Below are 20,800 nucleotides of genomic sequence, written 5' to 3'. Positions count from 1 at the left end.
TATTCAAACCACTGGAAATTTGTAGTTCTGTTTTCAGATCTATGTGTTAAGAGTTGTTCATCAATATGCATTTCAGAGATTATTGTCCATTTTAATATTAGACCTATGCCCACTTGTCTTATGATCAGACATCCAGTTAATGCTGAAGTCCAAATGTAACTTAATACAATCACTTGAATAAAAACATTAACTTTGCTTTGCTTATATATAAGTCCTATATTTGCTTTTTCTTCAATAAAATAATTTTGTTTTGTCTCTCATCTTTGTTAGCCACGAGTTTGACTCTGAACATGTCCCCGACCTGACAAAAGAACCATATGTTCAAGACATCCATTCTGTGGGTTCCCTCTGTAAGCTATATTTTCGAGAGCTCCCAAACCCTCTGCTCACGTACCAGCTGTATGAGAAATTTTCGGTGAGTATTGTTTTTTCTGTGAGTAATTAAAGTCACTTTTAATCAAATTCTCTTTGGAGTTTTGCTGTCATTTTATTCCAAATGTGTAAAGATTGGTTTGGTCATGTAAGAAACAGTTCTGTGACTAAAATATCTCCTTTAAAGAAAACAAAACACAGTTATTGCTAGCTAGTCCATAGTCTTCATCGTTTTCACATTTTCTTTCTTTTAGTTTCTGACTTTGATCCACTAATCTTATCACACTTAATATTGGTTACCATAAAGTTTTAAAAAGTTATCTTTTAATAGATTTCAATGTCCACATAGTATGGAAGCAAAGTTTACTTTGTTGATACTCTGTATTTCCTTGTCATTCAGCATCAAAAGGTAGAGTAAAAACTGAATTGCTTTTTTTTTTTTTTTTTTTTTTTTTACACCAACAAAGCCTACTGGTTTATTTCACATTGTGGTTGTTGCAGGATGCTGTCTCAGCAGCAACAGATGAAGAAAGGCTGATAAAAATTCATGACGTCATCCAGCAACTCCCTCCTCCGCACTACAGGTGAGTCACGTGTTGTAAGATAGCATCCAAAAGTACAAATCAGTTGATGTGAAGAGTAGTTTTTTCCTTGGGTTTCTAACTATTTAAATTTCCACGGAGTTCTATTTAAACTTACATTTGTTCAGACGTTATGTTTATTTGTCATTGTATCCCAAGGCCTGGCACAGTACTGGCATCCAATAACCACTTAGTAAATGTTGAATTAATGAATAAATAAGTGAACAAATGGATAGTTGATTAAGCCTGTTTTGTTGTTTGATTTGTTCTTTTGAGCCACTGAGAAATATTGGGGTGTATGATCACAAGTAAGAGTACTTTACTTGTGATTGCGTGGATCCAAAATACGGACACAGTACTGGGGGCCTGTTTACTTGTTTTCTTTTTTCCAACCCTCTTTCCTTCTTTAAAAGGTGTCTGTGTAGACCCACAAAATCTAACAGGTATCACAGAATTCTTCCTCAAGAGACTCTCATATCTATAAAGAGCTCAAATCTTGGGTGTTTTGTTCTTATTTATTGGTTTTGTTGTTGTTGCTGCTTTTTAAGATGCAATTTATTTGTATGTTAATTTGGACTTTTAACTTTAAAAGATTTTATTTATTTATTTATGAGAGAGAAAGTGAGAGAGGCAGAGACACAGGCAGATGGAGAAGCAGGCTCCATGTGGAGAGCCTGACTTGGGACTCCATCCCGGGTCTCCAGGATCATGCCCTGGGCTGAAGGTGGCGCTAAACCACTGAGCCACTGGGCTGCCCTCTCAGAAATATTTTTGCCCATATCTGAAAAGACCCGAATAAAATTGAAGATGACTGCTATTTAGTGAGAGAAAGAAAATGGTAAACCATAGATGATAAAAGCAAAAGGCAAAATTCTTAAATTTCAATTATTTTTTAAAAATTTTTTTCTATTGGTGTTCAATTTACCAACATACAGAATAACCCCCAGTGCCCGTCACCCATTCACTCCCACCCCCCGCCCTCCTCCCCTTCTACCACCCCTAGTTCGTTTCCCAGAGTTAGGAGTCTTTACGTTCTGTCTCCCTTTCTGATATTTCCCACACATTTCTTCTCCCTTCCCTTATATTCCCTTTCACTATTATTTATATTCCCCAAATGAATGAGAACATATAATGTTTGTCCTTCTCCGACTGACTTACTTCACTCAGCATAATACCCTCCAGTTCCATCCACGTGGAAGCAAATGGTGGGTATTTGTTGTTTCTAATGGCTGAGGAATATTCCATTGTATACATAAACCACATCTTCTTTATCCATTCATCTTTCGATGGACACCGAGGCTCCTTCCACAGTTTGGCTATTGTGGACATTGCTGCTATAAACATCAGGGTGCAGGTGTCCTGGCGTTTCACTGCATCTGAATCTTTGGGGTAAATCCCCAACAGTGCAAGTACTGGGTCGTAGGGCAGGTCTATTTTTAACTCTTTGAGGAACCTCCACACAGTTTTCCAGAGTGGCTGCACCAGTTCACATTCCCACCAACAGTGCAGGAGGGTTCCCTTTTCTCCACATCCTCTCCAACATTTGTGGTTTCCTGCCTTGTTAATTTTCCCCATTCTCACTGGTGTGAGGTGGTATCTCATTGTGGTTTTGATTTGTATTTCCCTGATGGCAAGTGATGCAGAGCATTTTCTCATATGCATGTTGGCCATGTCTTCTTCTGTGAGATTTTTCTTCATGTCTTTTGCCCATTTCATGATTGGATTGCTTGTTTCTTTGGTGTTGAGTTTAATAAGTTCTTTATAGATCTTGGAAACTAGCCCTTTATCTGATAGGTCATTTGCAAATATCTTCTCCCATTCTGTAGGTTGTCTTTGAGTTTTGTTGACTGTATCCTTTGCTGTGCAAAAGCTTCTTATCTTGATGAAGTCCCAATAGTTCATTTTTGCTTGTTTCTTTTGCCTTCGTGGATGTATCTTGCAAGAAGTTACTGTGGCCGAGTTCAAAAAGGGTGTTGCCTGTGTTCTTCTCTAGGATTTTGATGTAATTTTGTCTCACATTTAGATCTTTCATCCATTTTGAGTTTATCTTTGTGTATGGTGCAAGAGAGTGGTCTAGTTTCATTCTTCTGCATGTGGATGTCCAATTTTCCCAGCACCATTTATTGAAGAGACTGTCTTTCTTCCAATGGATAGTCTTTCCTCCTTTATCGAATATTAGTTGACCATAAATTAAATTTCAGTTATTGACAAAGAAATAAATGCAGCAGATGTTTTGGTAATGTACAAATTAATTTAGTGCTTACTTTTTCAAAATGACATTGTTTATAAAGATGTTTTAAAACTCAGCACTAAATTTGGCACTAAATCAACACTAAATTCTTTTAATTTAGGTAAGTAATCTCTATACCCGATGTGGGACTTGAACCCACAAACCCGAGATCAAGAGTCATGTGCTCTTCTGACTGAGTCAGCCAGACACCCCTAAAATTTTTGATCAACCTTAAGAATCAGTGCATTATTTTTAGTCCATGCTATAGCTATAAATCATAATAATCAAGAGCCAGAAGGTAACTTAGCACTGACTCATTGTCCTGTTAATGTGCCCTGTCTTAAGAGGAGTTTAGGAAATTAAAGAGGTTATTAAGGACCCACTGAAGAGTGAAAAAAATACAACACAAAGAGCTTCTGTGAAGGAAGCTCAAGAAATTCAGGTATTCAACCTGGAAAAAGAAGGCTGAGGAGACAGATCTGATAATACAGTTATTGAAGAATATTTAAGGAGAAAGAAGACTTTTTTTTTAGTTTACCAGAAAAGGAAACCTGGTACAGTATAATGAATACTAGCTTGGTACATCTGAATTTGAGTTTGCAACTTCATCACTTCCTTCGTGACCTCTCTAAGCATTAATCTCCATATCAGTGAAAAGAATACTAATAATACCCTCTTAAGAGGATTTTCTTTTGATGTTAAAATGAGATCCAATGTGTGAATGAGTCTGGTCCTTAGTATTTTATTCTTTTAATAGAAAGCATAGCAAGACAGATGATTAGAATTAAGCCAAGATTTCTTGGCTTGATAGTTTTACAGGAGGTACCATGTAGATCTATCTTTCTTCTCTAAATTAAGGGGGAAAAAAAAGACCAATATAACATTCATATACACATAATTTTAAAAAGTCAAACATTGTACATAGTTGACAGTAAAAAACAGCAGTCTCCTACTGCACAACTCCCCTTACTGATTTCTCCTTAGCTTCTGTTTCTTTTTTTTTTTAGCTTCTGTTTCTGAATAACATGCTTATGTTCTTATTTCTTGATTTTTCATTTTTAGATGTTTTTACCTTTTTAAAAAAATTTTTTTTTATTTATTTATGATAGTCACAGAGAGAGAGAGAGAGAGAGAGAGAGAGAGGCAGAGACATAGGCAGATGGGGAAGCAGGCTCCATGCACCGGGAGCCTGATGTGGGATTCGATCCTGGGTCCCCAGGATCGCGCCCTGGGCCAAAGGCAGGCGCCAAACCGCTGCGCCACCCAGGGATCCCATTTTTACCTTTCTTTTATGGTAAATGAAATTTTACTGTCTTTACCCGCCTCCCACCCCCCTGCCATACCACACAAACACATTTCCCCTTTTCTTGTCTTCATCCTGTGGTTAGGTTAGCATTTGGAGTTAAAACCAGTATTCACTGTATTGTAATAACTTTATATTATTTACAACTGCACATAATATATACTAGACCTCTGTTTCTTTTCTGAGGTAACTTCGTGTGTGTTTTGGAGCAGTTGCCCATTTTTGGCTTGCTCCTTTTCTGTTCATCACTAGTTTATCCCTGAAACACCCTCGAGGGACTTCAGACTTATCAGGCAAGCCTTTTTTTTTTTTTAAAGTTTTGTTGTTGTTCCATGAAAACATCCCTCCTAGAGCCTCTGTCCCACTACTCAGTCCCTCTGTCCGGGCCGATTGCTCTCTAGACCTACAACACTGCCAACTCTTTCCCCCCTCATTTTGGAAATTCTCTTCATTGCCTCCTGCACGAATTGAATCCTTCTTTTTGGGATCTCTTGCTGTCACTTCTCTTGTGTGCACTGCCTGCTTTGTTGTAGACATCTTTGGTAGCTTCCTGAGGAAAGCTATAATGGAAGTAAATGTTTTGAGACATCGAGATGAAAATGCTTTTATTCTACTCTTGCATTTGATTGATAACTCTAGAGTTTTAGTCTGTAAGTCATTTTTTCCCATAATTTTGGTGGCATTGCACTGTTGTCATCTAAGCAAAAATGCCACAGTGATATCTGATTCTAGTCTGCCAGTGCTTAATATGACATATTTTATTTTGTCTATATCCTTTCTGGATGCTTTTATATTGAGAATATACCTAGCATTCTATTTTCATATTGACTCATCTTGGGGTGGATTCTTTTACTTTATTTGCTGTGGGGTTCTCGGTGGGCCTTTTCCATCGGGGAACATGTGAGAAATTTTCTTACTGTTATTGCTGTGATGGTTCTCATTGCAACTCAAACCCCATACCTTTTCTCTATTCTCTTTCTGGTTTTATTGTAGCTCTTTTTTTTTTTTTTTTTTTTTAAGATTTTATTTATTTATTTATGAGAGAGAGAGAGAGAGAGAGCCAGAGGCACAGGCAGAGGGAGAAGCAGGCTCCATGCAAGAAGCCTGATATGGGTGGGACTCAGTTCCCGGACTCCAGGATCAGGCCCTGGGCCGAAGGCAGGCACTAAACCACTGAGCCACCCAGGGATCCCCTTATTGTAGCTCTTGAACCAATCTTTCATTTTCTCTTTGTCAGTTCTCATGTAAAGATTTCCTCCAGTCCACTTCTTGATTTAAAAAACAGTTATTTCCAAGAACTTCCTTCTTGTTTCTGTGAATGCTCCTACTTGATAGCATCCTTCTCTTTATCTCATGGATATGGATATAATCTTTTCTCCCTATGAGAATATTACTGGTAATTATAGGTTTTGTTTTAAATTGTTCTCTGCTTGTCACAGTATTTGTTCCTTCCTCATTTGGCAGCTCACCTTTATCAAGACTGCAAAAAATTCAATAGATTGTATAGAAGCAGGAAACAAAAATTCTGTTTTTAAAAGTCATGTTTTATAAGTGTGATAGTATTTAACTTCACTGTGAATTAAAATCTTGAATAAACAGAGAAACCCTTTAAAATTGGCTTTAGGTAAGCTTAAAATTTAAATATTTAGTCAAAGTGGTTTAGAGACAGAAACCTGTCAGGCAAAAAAAACAAAAAAACAAAAAAACCAAACTTATATTGCCTTAGACACCAGTCAGTGCATTTTACATAGGGAATAGAGTATTGGTTACTATTGTGGGTAAATTAAGAGAACGTCAGTAAGAAGAGACAAATATGGAGAATGTATATGTGTGTATGTATATAAAGTACATGTTTCTCCTATATATTTTATATTTTATATAAATAAATCTTCCAACATGTTTTTATTTATATCTCATATATTTATACCCCGTTGTTTAGTATATTTGTGTTATCTACTATATAATGTCTATGTATTATTGGCATTATAATGTAGGGAGTTTGGAGCCAAATTGCCTCTATCAGCTGTGTGACCTTGTGACCTTGGGCTAGTTCCTTTGCCTCTTGGGCTCAGTTCATTGTTTGTAAAATAGAGAATACTGTTACTTTTCTATTAGGATTATTATGAATATTAAAGGAATAGCACTTAGAACAAGGCCTGTTATATAAGTACTGTTTGAGTTAATTACCTCTATTATTATTGTGATAACAAGCATTTACTATTTTGTTTTATCTATAGTGTGTATATATAAATGTATGTGTTTATAGTGTTGCCTATTTTATATATAATCTCCCTAAAACAGGCTCCTTGAGGTCATGAATTTTGTCTTATCACTGTATTCTCAGAATAGAACCTTGCACATAGTAAATATTCAATAATATATATTGCATACACATTTTATATATTTTATGCACCATATGTTTTATAGTTTGCTATACATATATATACACACACACATACACATTTGGTATACATATCCCAATATTATTTTCTGTATTCCTAATGTACATTACCTACAATGTATGTTGACATGTTTTATATATATTGTTTACTATATATATACACACACATATATATCTCATTGTATATTATATATAATTCCTTGTGATATATCTCCTGCTATGTAATGTATTTTTATATTTTAGTGTCTTCTACATAATTTGAGTGAGTATTAATCTCCATTAATATATTTCTTTCCATCCAGACTTTTTAAGATTTTAGCATTCACATTTCCTAACTTTTTAAATGTTCTTGAAAAAACATGATTTTTAATAGTATTCCCTTATGTGAATGGGCTATATGTTATTTTAACCCTTTCCCTAATTTGCTTGCTTGTTTTGTTTCTTTTTTTTTTTTTAATTTTTATTTATTTATGATAGGGAGAGAGAGAGAGAGAGAGGCAGAGACACAGAGGGAGAAGCAGGCTCCATGCACCGGGAGCCCGATGTGGGATTCGATCCCGGGTCTCCAGGATCGCGCCCTGGGCCAAAGGCAGGCGCCAAACAGCTGCGCCACCCAGGGATCCCACTTGTTTTGTTTCTTAAATTCCACATTTGAGTGAATCAAATAGTATTTGTCCTTCTCTGACTTATTTTTCTTAGACTTATACTCTCTGGCTCCATCCATATTGTTGCAAATGGCAAGATTTCATTCTTTTTATGGCTGAATAATATCCCAGTGTATGTATACACCACATCTCCTTTATCCATTCATCCACTGATAGACACTTGAGATGCTTTCATAATTTGGCTATGGTAAATAATGCTGTAATAAACAGCGGTGCACTTATCCCTTTGAAGTAGTGTTTTTGTGTTTTGGGGTAAATACCCAGTAGTTTGATTATTGGATTGTAAGGTAGTTCTACTTTTAACTGTTTGAAGAACCTCCATACTATTTTCCACAGTGGCTGCACTAGTTTGCATTCCATGGTAGGTTTTTTTCTCCCTTACTTTTGAACATCACTGTGAGGACCATCCACTTACGTGAATTTTGGGGACAATTTAGGGTTTTTTTTTTTGGACAAAGACCTGAAAGTGGAATTCTTAGAAATCAAAAGATACTAAAATTTCTTTCCCAATATACAGCAATTTCCCAGTTGTATTCCATGAAGATTTAAGCAGTTTGTACTCTGCTGAATATGAAAATGCTCATTTCATGCACTCTGACTAAAATTCTCCATGAGCTTTTAAAAACATTGTTACAATGAGATACATGAATAAATTGCTATCTTCGTTGTTTTGAGTTGCATTTCTCCTAAATATATTTCTGAAATATTTCAGTAGTTCTCTTCCTTCATCTACTCTCTACTGAAAATAATAAAATTTTACATGTTTTCTAAACACATTTCTTAAGCTTCCCACCTCTCTACACTGTCTCCAGACCAGCCTCACTTCTGTCTGTCTTTCCTATTCAAGTATGTAGAGGAGGGACCAAGAAGTACCTTTGTACTAGAGAGCAGTGGCAGTGGATGCTGTTGAATGAGAGACTTTGGAGCCGCGCTGATGATCTTGATTTGAGACAAGCGCTGCTTGTCTGTGTCACCTGAGCACACCTTGGTTTTCTCCTCCATGAAGTGGGGAGTGGTAGCCCTGTGCTGGTCAGGCTGTCATGGGAACTTGAGGAGATCCCTGTAGAAAGCATCTTGAACAGTGCTTCTAGCTGCTGTCTGATTTTGCTTCTCAGATTCCTGTTGGGCTCATCTTGGTCTTTGAGACTCATATGCTGCTCACAATTTAACTTTCATTACCATTTCAAATAACAGTCTTAAACTTATGTCTCCTATTTATTGTCCTTAATAGTTTTCAATCCCTATACATATAGGACAGGACACTTGAAGAGATGTAGTAGCTACTCAGTAATACCTCTGTGTATTTCTCTGATTTGACTTGCATTAAAAAACTAATTATGCTTTCTTTCCAAAAATATTATCCCCTGTTATTTAACAGGGGATATCCCCCCTCTCTTTACATAAAGATGTGTGTGTGTATACACACCACATGTTTAAATAATTCCATATATATAAGTACACATATATGTGGAATTGTTTAAGTAAAGCAAATAAGATAGACCAGAATATTAGATTTTGGAATAGGCCTTCTGTTCTAAGCACATTTTTTGCTCAACTATTCTCTTCCTTTGGTGCCCACTGCAATTTTTCTTTTAATATTTTAGGCCTGTGAAATACCGTTTTCTTTTATTTATTTATTTTTTATTTTATTTTTTAAAGATTTATTTATTTATTTATGATAGACATAAAGAGAGAGAGAGAGTCAGAGACACAGGAGGAGGGAAAAGCAGGCTCCATGCTGGGAGCCTGACGTGGGACTCGATCCCGGGACTCCAGGATCACACCCTGGGCCAAAGGCAGGCGCCAAACGACTGAGCCACCCAGGGATCCCCGCAAACCGCTGAGCCACCCAGGGATCCCCCCATTTTCTTTTATAAAAGAAAAGTTTAAATCCTCTCCTGTTAGCGTGTCTGCTGCAAGTAGAACAGCATAACTTGATGATATCATTTGTCTAGAAACCAGCTTTGATGGACGATGTATTTCACTGGTGAAATACATTCAAACTAGATGTCTGACAACCAGGAGCAAATATTCCTAAAGATTTTTTAAAACTAAAGCTGTTTTCTTGGAACCAGTCCTATCAGAAACGTTAATTTCCTACCGTATCTACCTTAGACTTTTTTCTTAGAATTCTGTAGATGTGATTACTGTATATAGAATATAGAATTCATAATATTCTCCTGACACTTCTGTGGTAATCATAGTATTCAGACCTAAGAAGCAACAAAAGATTTTGCTGGAGTTTGTGTGGTTCCCTTTTCTATTTCCATTGAAATCTTAAAAATTAATTAGTGGTGCTTCTATACTGCTACATACTGTTTCTTTTTGTTAATATGTTATATTGCATTTTCCAGAACGCTGGAGTTCCTGATGAGACACTTGTCCCTTCTAGCTGACTATTGTTCCATCACAAATATGCATGCAAAAAACCTAGCAATTGTTTGGGCTCCGAACCTGCTAAGGTAAGTTGCATTTGATTTAATGACCTTCAGTAGAACTAGTTATCTTAAATCAAAATATAATTCATCAGCATTCCTTGAGAACAATTTTTAAAAGTAAAACTCATCTGCTGTTTTTATAAGCATCTTCTAAAAAGAGGCAAGTGGGGCTTAGCCAAGGCACTAAAAGTACGCTTTCTTCCTCTGGTGTGTCTGTTTACTCATTAAAAATAAAATTATAATGCCCTTTAAGGCTGCTGTCTTTGGGATTCTCTGATGGTAATGTTGGTTCCCCCACAGATCAAAACAGATAGAATCTGCTTGCTTCAGCGGAACAGCAGCTTTCATGGAAGTGAGAATTCAGTCTGTGGTGGTTGAATTCATCCTGAATCATGTAGATGTCCTCTTCAGTGGGAAAATCAGTGCTGTCATTCAGGACGGGGCAGGTATGGCTCACACGGATTTTGTTTACAAGGAACATATATAGACTTCAAAAGGCAGGGAAAAACTGCATTTCTCATCTTAGTTGAATAAATCTCTCTTTGGTAGAAAGCAGGTAATTTATGTCCACTTCTTAAAATGCATAGTTTAACAGTTATTTTGTGTATACTTAGTGAATACTACCTGTTAGACCTCTTATGATCTAAGTTTATGACACATTAAAAAATATGTCACCTATTATTGATGCATATAAAGTTATAATATGGAGCAGTGAATGAAAAAATTTTATTCAGACTTAACATATCTGAGTGATACCTTGCTTGATATCTTTTAAGGAAGGAAAATAGTTAAATTACTTACGGAATTAAAAAAAATATATATATATTATTGTTAAGAACCTGGTATGGCACTTTCTTTACCTCATTCAATATAAAGCTCTGTTGTTTCTGCCATTTAAAAGACTTAAGAGGGATGCCTGGATGCCTGGGTGGCTCAGCAGTTGAGCATCTGCCTTTGGCTCAGGGCGTGATCCCGGAGTTCTGGGATCGAGCCTGCTTCTCCCTTTGCCTGTGTCTCTGCCTCTCTCTCTGTGTCTCTCATGAATAAATAAAATCTTTAAAAAATAAATAAAAATAAAAGACTTAAGAAAATGTAAAACAACACAGGTAGATAGGTAGATAGAGGTTGATGTACACAACACACTCACACAGATTTATATATATATCTTTTTACCTGTGCCAAAAATCTTGACTTTTTTCAATTCTTTTCTTTCTTTCTAAAGCTTCTCTATCAAGACCCAAGTCCCTGCTGGTTTCCTCTCCATCCACCAAGCTGCTGACCTTGGAGGAAGCCCAGGCACGGACGCAAGCTCAGGTCAGCTCTCCAATTGTGACTGAAAATAAATACATCGAAGTAGGAGAAGGACCGGCTGCACTTCAGGGAAAGTTTCATACCATAATTGAGTTCCCACTTGAAAGGTAAGATTCCTTAAATCCTCTTTAATGATGTGATTTTCACAGTCAAGTGTTCTTTTTTTTTTTTCCTTTTGCATTTTAATATTACCATAGTGATTTTGAGCCCGCCCCCAAAAAACCCATTCATCTGACTATAGATGGTGTTTCATAGGGAATGATACAAATGATTCTCGAAAAGCATTATGATATCATGTTATTTTAAAGAAGCTGAAAGTTAATTATAGAGGGCAAATTGTTAGGGAAAATAATACAGTTGCACTTATATAGGGTGTAATTTTCTCTCTGAGATATGTTGTCTAGAAATTTATTTAGAAATATACTGGGGTTGGAACAGCTTACACAGGAAATCATGAATGGATAACGACTTGTTTGATTCCATTTTAAGTTTAAAATAGACCAGCACCTCTCGCAGTGCTGTCTCCCAGCCAGCATGAAGAGATGGATGCATAATACTCCATGGTGTGTGTGTGTGTGTGTGTGTGTGTGTGTGTATGTACACACACCATATCTTTATGCATTCATCTCTTGATGGATGCTTAGGCTGCTTCCATATCTTGACTATCATAAATAATGCTGCAGTAAACGTAACGGTGCATATAGCTGTCAAATTAGTGATTTTGCTTTGGGTAAATACCCAGAAGTGGAATTACTAGATCATACGGTGGTTCTATTTTGAATTATTTGAGGAATCTCCGTACTGTTTTCCATAGTGACTGCACCAATCCATATTCCCACCAACTGTGCACAAGAGTTCCCTTTTCTTCCCTGCCTTGCCAACACTTGTTATTTCTTCTTTTTCATTTTAGCCATTCTGACTGGTGTGAGGGGACATCTCATTGTGGTTTTGATTTGTACTTCCCTCATGATGAGTGATGTTGAGCATCTTTTCATGTGTCTTTTGGCTGTCTATATGTCTTTTTTTTTTTTTTTTTTTTTTGGAAAAGTGTCATTCAGGTCCTCTGCCTATTTTAATTGGATTATCTTTTGGTGTTAGTTGTGTGAATTTTTATATATTTTGGATATTAATCCCTTATTGAATATATCATTTGCAAATATCTTCTCCCAGTCAGTAGGTTATCTTTCATCTTGTGGATGGTTTTCTTCACTGTGCAAATTTAGTTTGATATAGTCTCAATTGCTTATTTCCTGCCTGAGGAAATAGATTCAGAAAGATATCGCTAAGGCCTATGTCTGAGAGATTACTGCCTATGTTTTCTTTCAGGAGTTTTATGGTTTCAGGCCTTACATTTAGGTCTTTATTCTGAGTTTATTTTGTGTAAGATATAAGAAAGTGGTCTAGTTTCAGTCTTTTACATGTAGCTGTCCAGTTTTCCCAACACCATTTATTGAAGAAACTGTCTTTTCCCCATTGTATATTCTTGCCAACTTTGTCATAGATGAATTTGACCATATAAGCATAAGTTTATTTCTGGATGTCTTTTGGTGCTAGTACTGTACAATTTCAACTACAGTGTAGTTTGACATCTGAAAGTGTGATACCTCCCACTTTGATACTTCTCAAAATTGCTTTAACTGTTCAGGGTCTTTTATGGTTACTTACAATGTTAAGGATTGTTTTTGTTCTAGTTCTATGAAAAATATTATTTGTATTATGATAGAAATTCCATTGAATTTGTAGATTGCTTTAGGTAGTTAAGACTTTTAACAGAATTAATTCTATCAATCATAAACATGATGTATCTCTCCCTTTATTTGTGTCATCTTTAATTTCTTTCACTAGTGTCTTATAATTTCTAGACTACAAGTGTGAACTCCTTGGTAGATTTATTCCTAAGTATTTTTTGATGTAATTGTAAATGGAGTTATTTTCTTAATTTCCTTTTCTTCCAGTTTTGTTACTAGTGTAAAAAAATGCAAAATATTTCTGTGTATTAATTTTGTATCTGCAACTTGAATTCATTCATTAGTTCTACTAGTTTTTTGGTAGCATCTAGGGTTTTCTATATATAGTATCATATCATCTGTAAATAGTGATAGTTTTACTTCTTCCATACCAATTTGGATGCCTTTTATTTCCTTTTTTGTCTGATAGCTATAGCTAGCACTTCTAGTACTGTGTTGAATAAAAATGGCAAGAGTACATCCGTATCTTATTCCTGATCTTAGAGTACAAGTTTTCAGCTTTTCACCATTGAGTATGATGTTATCCGTGGGTTTGCTTTATTTGACCTTCATTATGGTGAGGTATGTTCCCTCTCAACCCACTTCCTTGAGAGTTTTTATCATGAAGAGATGTTGAATTTTGTGAAATGCTGTTTCTGCATCTATTGAGATGTTCCTGTGATTTTTATTCTTCATTTTGTCAATGTGGTGTAGCATGTTGATTGATTTGCAGATATTGAACAATCCTCTCATCCCTGAAATAAATCTCACTTGACCTTGGTGAGTGATCCATTTAATGTGTTATTAAACTCAATTTGCTAATACTTTATTGAGGATTTTTACGTCCATGATCATCAGGGATATTGATCTATAATTTTCTTTTTTTGTAGTGTCTTTGTCTGGTTTTAGGATCATGGTAATGCTGGCCTTGTAGAATAGATTTGGAAACATTGCTTCCTCATTTATTTTTGCAATAGTTTGAGAAGGATAGGTATTTTTTGTTTTTGTGATCAAAGATCTATTCATTAATGTAAGTGGAGTGTTAAAAGTCCCTTACTACTGTATTACTGTCAATTTCTCCCTTTATATTTGTTCATATTTGCTTATAGATATTCCTATATTGGTTGCTTAAATATTTAACAATTGTTGCAGCATCTAGTTGGGTTGGTTCCTTTATTATTACATAACGTCCTCTTTGTCTCTTATTATATAGTCTTTGGGTATTTTTTAATTTTTTTATTGAAGTTCAATTTGCCAACATATAGTATAACACCCAGTGTTCATCCCATCTTTGCTTTAAAGTTTGTTTTGTCTGATGTAGGGGTTGCTACCCAAACCTTTTTTTTTTTTTTTTTTTGCTTCAGTTTGCATGGAATCTCTTTTTCCATTTTTTCACTTTTAGTCTGTATGTGTCTTACATGTGAAATGACTGTCTTGTAGGTCCTGTTTTCTTATCCATTCAATCACCCTGTGTCTTTTGAATGGAGGATTTAGTCTGTTTACATTTAAAGCAGATATTGGTAGGCATGTACTTACTGCCATTTTGTTCATTGTTTCCTGGTTATTTTTGTAGTGCTCTATTTCTTTGTTCTTCTCTTGCTCTTTTCCTTTGGTTTAATGACTTTCTTTAATGCTATGCTTGGATTCTTTTCTCTTTTTTTGTGTGTGCTATTGTAAGGATTTTGGTTTGTAGTCGTTATGAGGTTCTGTAAAATACCCTATGTATATAGCAGTTTATATGGAGTTGATGGTCGTTTAGATTCAAACATATTCTAAAAGCACTGCCTTTTTACTCTCTCCTCTATATTTTATGTATATGACATCATATTTTACATCTTTTTGTAAGTCCTTTAATTTTTTAGGTATAGTTGATTTTACTTTTTTCCTTTAACCTTCATACTAGCCTTATAAATGATTGATCTTTATGTTTGTTTTTACTTGAGAAATTTTTTCCTTTAATAATTTCTGTTTTAGTTATGGCCTTTTTTTCCCTACTCAAAAAAGTCCCTTTATCATTTCTTATGTGGTAGGTTTTGTGATGAACTCTTTTAACTTTTGTTTGTCTGGGAAACTCTTTATCTCTCCTTCAATTCTGAATTATAGCCTTGCTAGGTAGAATATTCTTGATTGTAGATTTTTTTTCCCTTCAGCACATTGAATATGTCATTTCACTTCTTTCTGGCCTGAAAAGCATCTGCTAAAAAATCAGCCGATAGCCTTATGGAGTTTCCCTGCTATGTAACTATTTGTTTTTCTCCTGCTGCTTTTAAGATTCTCTCCTTATTTTTAGTTTTTCACATTGTAGTTAGTCTTGGTGTGGACCACCTTGGGCTCATCTTTTGGGGTCTTTTTGTGCTTCCTGGACCACGTGTATGTCTGTTTTATTGCCTGGGTTAGGGAAGTGTTCAGCTATTATTTCTTCAGATAAGTTTTTTGCCTCCACCCCTTTCTCCTTTTGGGACTCCCATAACACAAATGTTCGTACGCTTGATGTTTTCCAGAGGTCCGGTTACCGACCGTCACTTTTTTAAATTCTTTTTTTCTTTTTTCTTTTCAGCTTGGGTGCTTTCTACTCCCCTGTCTTCCAGATTGCTGATCCATTCTTCTGCCTCCTCTGATCTGCTATTGATTCCCTCTAGTGTATTTCTCATTTCAGTTACTCTGTTTTTTAGCTCTGTTTTTTTTTTTTTTATCTCTTTGTTAGAGTTCTCACTGAGTCCATCCATTCTCCTTCAAAGTCCAGTGAGCATCTTTGACCATCTTTGAACTGCTTATTGGGCAGATTGCTTATCTCTGTTCTGTTCTTCTTCTGAGGCTTTGTCCTGTTATCGGATTTGGAATATATTCCTCCGTCTCCTCATTTTTCTTTCTGTGTATTAGGTAGTCAGCTATGTCTCCCAGTCTCAAAGTGATGGCTTTATTAGAAGAAGGTGTCTTGTGGGGCCCAGTAGCACAGTCCCTCCTGATCACCAGAACCAGGCACTTCTGGGGTGTTCCCTACGTGGGCTGTGAGTGCTCTCCTGTTGTAACTGGGCTGGGACTGCTGTGGGTATGCTGGGTGGGTGGGTATGGCTCTCCGTCCAGCTTGCCTGCAGTGACCAGCCTTGACCACTGGTGGGCACGCTGGTGGGCACAGCTGGATTTCCATGCAGTGGTCTGAGAGGCCTGGCTGTAGCTGCTGCAGGATTGCTAGTGCCTCACTGCAACTGCTGCTGGTATGCTGGTGGGCAGGGCGGGCTCCCTCCTAACCGAAGTTGTGCCTCTGAGGGGTGGCACAGAGGAGCGGTTAGAAGGAGGAGCACTTAGAAGTATAGGTGGGTTGGATGGGGCTGGTTTGAAGAGAACACCAACAAATGGTGCTAACAGGGCAGGTGGATAGTGTCAGAACTGGCCCCTGTCAATGTTGGGCCACCTAAGTTGAAGGAGGGCAAGAAAAATGATGCCTACCAGCATTTCCATGATTTCTTCAAAAATTTCTTTATAGAGTAGCAGTCAAGAGAGTAGATATTGGGATATGGACATACCTAGGTTCCAACGGTGACTCCATCATTTACTAGTTTTATAATGTTAAGAAAGTTACTTAAACTTGATGTGATCATTTTCTCAGCTATAAAATGAGAATAATAATACCTACCTCATATGGTTATTTTTATTTTAAATGAGCTTCTACATATAAGGCAGCATAGTGCCTGGTGTTCAATTTATGTTCATTGTTATTTGTAATACTTTTTTCCCTTTTTGGTTTAATTCTGTTTACTCACACATGAAATCATTTTCTTTAACTCTTTTATTTTTATAGTTTTAATAATTCCTACTTCCACATATTTCTTATTACTTATTTCACCATGAGGTTAGATCTAAATATAAAAATCTGTATAAAAATTATCTTTATGACTAGTTATTAAAATCTATACATTTTATTTCCATGTCATGCTTTAGCTATACAGTTTAGCTACGCAGTGTAGAGTGTGCTGTATATATACACACACGTGTATATGTGTGCTACATATATGCACATATACAGTGGATCTGTGCTACACACGTGGCATGTACAGGGATGTGCGCTACACACATGACATATACAGTAGATGTATGTGCTACACATATGCCATACAGTGATGCATTACATACATGGCATACAGCAAACTTACATGCTACATATGTGCGCATATACAGATATGTGTGCTGCGTATATGCACATGTGCAGTGGATATATGGGCTACATGCGTGCACATAGACACTGGATATGTGTGCTGCATATATATACATGTGCAGTGGATATACGTGCCGCATATGTGCACATATACAGTGGATGTGTGTATACACAGGTACTATTTCAGCTTTGCCTCTCTAGGCTGTTTGGTTCTTTACATCATTTGTTCATTTCCAGTAAGTAAAGATAGCCCCTTGGATATCTTAATACAGATTACTCTCTCTCTCATAGGAGGAGGCCTCAAAATAAAATGAAAAAATCTCCTGTGGGCAGTTGGCGTTCCTTTTTCAACTTGGGGAAATCATCATCTGTCTCTAAGCGGAAGTTGCAGCGGAACGAGAGTGAGCCTTCCGAGATGAAAGCCATGGCTCTTAAAGGTTGGTGCTCTCTTGCCTCTCCTGTGCTCTGCTACCAGGAGAAACAGATGGCATGGCCATTCCACACTCCTCATCCTGTTGTGCTGGCTCTTGTTATGCCCCGTCTATGTGCCCAGTATATTGTGATGGTGTGCTTCAACACAGTGTGTCCACAGCTATGGTGCTATATATGAATTGTCTCCTTTTACCAATTCTTTATATCCAAACCCATACATAAATATGTAGAGTTATCCAGTTTCTTGTGGAAACTATAAAGATTAACTATAGTATGAATGTGGTTAGTATTTGTAACATATTCATAGCGTAGTTTCTATATTGTTAATAAAAAATAACTGCTGTGGTGTTTAAACTTATTTAATCTGTATTTTTACAGATTTAAAATGTGACAAAACCATGTTTCAATGTGCCTTTTAAGTTTATAACTCATACAACCAAGGAATCTGTCTTTTACTGGGTGACTCATTGATGAGAATATCTTATTGGACCAAATAAATCTATTACTGTTGTTGCAAATACTACTCTTAAAAAATAGTTTGAAAATCAGAGTCTATGTATATTAACAGCATCTGAATATAGGAGGCATAATAGTGCTTGAATGTTAGAAATATAATGTTCAGTTTATTTAATTCATCATTCATTCAGTTTGTAGTCATATACTAAGCATGTGCTAGATATCTTAATAACAACCTGTCATTTAGAAAAAAACTTAAGATACTGCCCCTGCCTTCAGAGACTTACTCAGGAAATCATATGTATAAGAAGGTAAACTACATGCAGAATCATAGCAATTGAAAGAGATATTTGTGTGAGACATTTATGGTAGGATTTGTCAGTTCCTATTGGGAGAAGGGCTAGTGGTCAGAAATCTACTCTTTGACTTGGGTTTTAAAAGAGAAGTAGGGATTCATGTAATCAGTAAGGGACTGAGAAGGGTGTTTCAGGAAATGAGAGCAAAAAGTGTGCTCATGTGTGAAGCAGGAAACTTGGCTGGGTATATCATGATTCAAGAAGAGGTTTAGGTCATCGGGCCTTGTGTGCTTGCCAGAGTTTTGGTTTTGCCCTGCATTCCTTTATCTCCTGGCTTTAATATGTAACATGGTCATGTTTAGGGTATAGAGAGATGACTTCAGCAGCAGTACAGGGAATATATGGGTAGAGACTAAGCCTGAAGACTGATCAGTAACTAGGAGACAGTTATAGGTGTACAGCCAAGAAACAGTGAATGTCTGAGATGAGCAGTAGAAGTGGGAAATAGATTTGAGAGATACTTGGGAAACAGAGTCTACAAGGCTGGGTGACCAGATGATTGTGAAGGATGAGAAAAAAAAAAGAGCAAAGATAATTTTCAGGTTCTAAGTAAATGATTAGGGAGATGGCAGTGCCATTATTCATGTAGGGAGTAGCAGTTTCGGGAAGAAGAGTGATGTGTTCATTTCAGACATAGTGAGTTGGACATGCCCAAGAGGTGATTAGTGGCATGGGTCTGGAACTCAATAAAGGGGTTTAATGTCACTAGAAATACAGATTTGGAAGTCATCAGCAAACACTCAAGGGTGAAAACTCTAGAGACAGAGTTAATGGGAGAGCCTGGTGAGTGAGAGAAGCAGGTTGGGAACTGAATCCAGAGAGAAGCAGAGTTTAAAAGACTGGAAAAGAGTTGTCATGAGAGAGAGTAAGAAGAAATGATTAAAAGGGTAGGCAAAGAACAAAAGGGATGAGCACTGTTACCAGAAATAACAGTCGTGAGGTTTAAATGGAAAGCACCACTAGTGTTAAGCACTACTGAGAGGCAAATGAGGATGATATTTAACAAATAAGACTCAGCAACACACATAATCAAGGCACCATGTTAGTTTCCTAGGACTCCCATAACAGACTGCACAATTGGGTGACTTGAAACAACAGAAATATATTTCCTCATTGTTCTGTAGAGTAAAAGTCTGAAACCTGGATGTCAGGAAGGCCACCTTCCCTCCAAAGGATTCAGGGAAGAATCCTTCCTTGCCTCTTTCAGCTCCTGGCATTCCTTGGCTTGTGGTGGCATCACCCCAATCTCTGCTTCTGTCTTTACCTGGCTTTCTCCTCCATCTCTCTGTGTCCTCTCTGCTGAAAAGGACACCAGTGAGTGGCTTTAGGGCTCATTCTAAATCTAGTATCATATCATCTCTAAGCCATCGTGCTGGAATAAAAAAGCCATCACGCTAGAATAAAAAAGGAAGACATTTTAAAATTCACCTCGATTCTCAAGTTCATAATCCTTTAGAAAAGAGATTTTTCACGTAGGAAACCATGTGAAAACAATACAGCACCTTATATGACAGGATGCTTAAATTGTATATGATTGTCAAAATGTACAGCTAATCACTCTTGGAAGTTTAAATATGTGTAGAAAAAAACACTGTTCCTTTTCTGTACATATGTAGCAGTGAACAAAACTTCACACTGTTTGGCTTTGATTCCTCAGGTGGCAGGGCCGAAGGAACCCTCCGTTCAGCTAAAAGTGAAGAATCTCTTACTTCTCTCCATGCAGTCGACGGTAAGACTAAAAGCGTCAACCATTTTATTCTATATTTCATAAAAGAGCACAATTGAATATATTTAATAAATATATGTTTACTAAATAGGTGATAAGACTGCCATTTCCAAAGAATACTCATATCTATTTAGTATTGTCCACTGATGTCTTCAGATGGTACCAGTCCCTGATTTCTTCACTGTTGACATGATTGCATTTCAGTTGTATTCACATAAAAATCAGTGAAATGTTTTGAAGTTACCCATTTATTAATGCCCAGTGGAAAATGATGTTATTAGTACTTCTGTCTCTAGATTTCATGAAAGCACAATTTCAAAGGTATAAAATTAAGCAATTTTGATATTCAGACTGGCAGTCTTTTGTCTTGTAAATGGCTTAACCTGACATTAAATTTCATAGATCAAATTGATTATTGGTGGTCCTCATTATCTGAAAGTATGATCCTCCATACAAGGAGAAAACTTAGAAGTGAATCCATTTAAAACGGAATCCAAAATTTTAGTAAAGAATATATAAAGGTTTCATTGCAACTTGACAAAACTAAAAATTAGGAAAATAAATTTTTTTAGTCCCTACTTAGCAAAAGTCAGGTTACAGTTGCAATCATGTACTAATTTTTAGAATGAACAGAGGATTACTTCAATTG

General features: G+C 36.5%; 1 protein-coding gene across 10 annotated transcripts in view; it reads left to right on the top strand.

Moving 5' to 3' along the window:
* Positions 1–20,800, top strand: part of ARHGAP32 (Rho GTPase activating protein 32) — a 291,519-nt gene that overhangs the window by 259,295 nt on the left and 11,424 nt on the right. For all 10 annotated transcript variants that reach the window (XM_072822689.1, XM_072822691.1, XM_072822687.1 and 7 more), the window contains 7 exons: positions 271–415; positions 874–956; positions 9,907–10,014; positions 10,291–10,436; positions 11,213–11,408; positions 17,473–17,618; positions 20,083–20,154. In XM_072822689.1, coding sequence (XP_072678790.1) covers positions 271–415; positions 874–956; positions 9,907–10,014; positions 10,291–10,436; positions 11,213–11,408; positions 17,473–17,618; positions 20,083–20,154 — 896 coding nt within the window. The remainder of the gene's footprint in view (positions 1–270; positions 416–873; positions 957–9,906; positions 10,015–10,290; positions 10,437–11,212; positions 11,409–17,472; positions 17,619–20,082; positions 20,155–20,800) is intronic.

This window comes from Canis lupus, chromosome 3 (assembly GCF_048164855.1).
Source record: "Canis lupus baileyi chromosome 3, mCanLup2.hap1, whole genome shotgun sequence".
In the NCBI taxonomy this organism is placed as follows: domain Eukaryota; kingdom Metazoa; phylum Chordata; class Mammalia; order Carnivora; family Canidae; genus Canis; species Canis lupus.
Note: the sequence above shows the minus strand (reverse complement) of the source record. Positions and strands in the feature narration are given on the sequence as shown.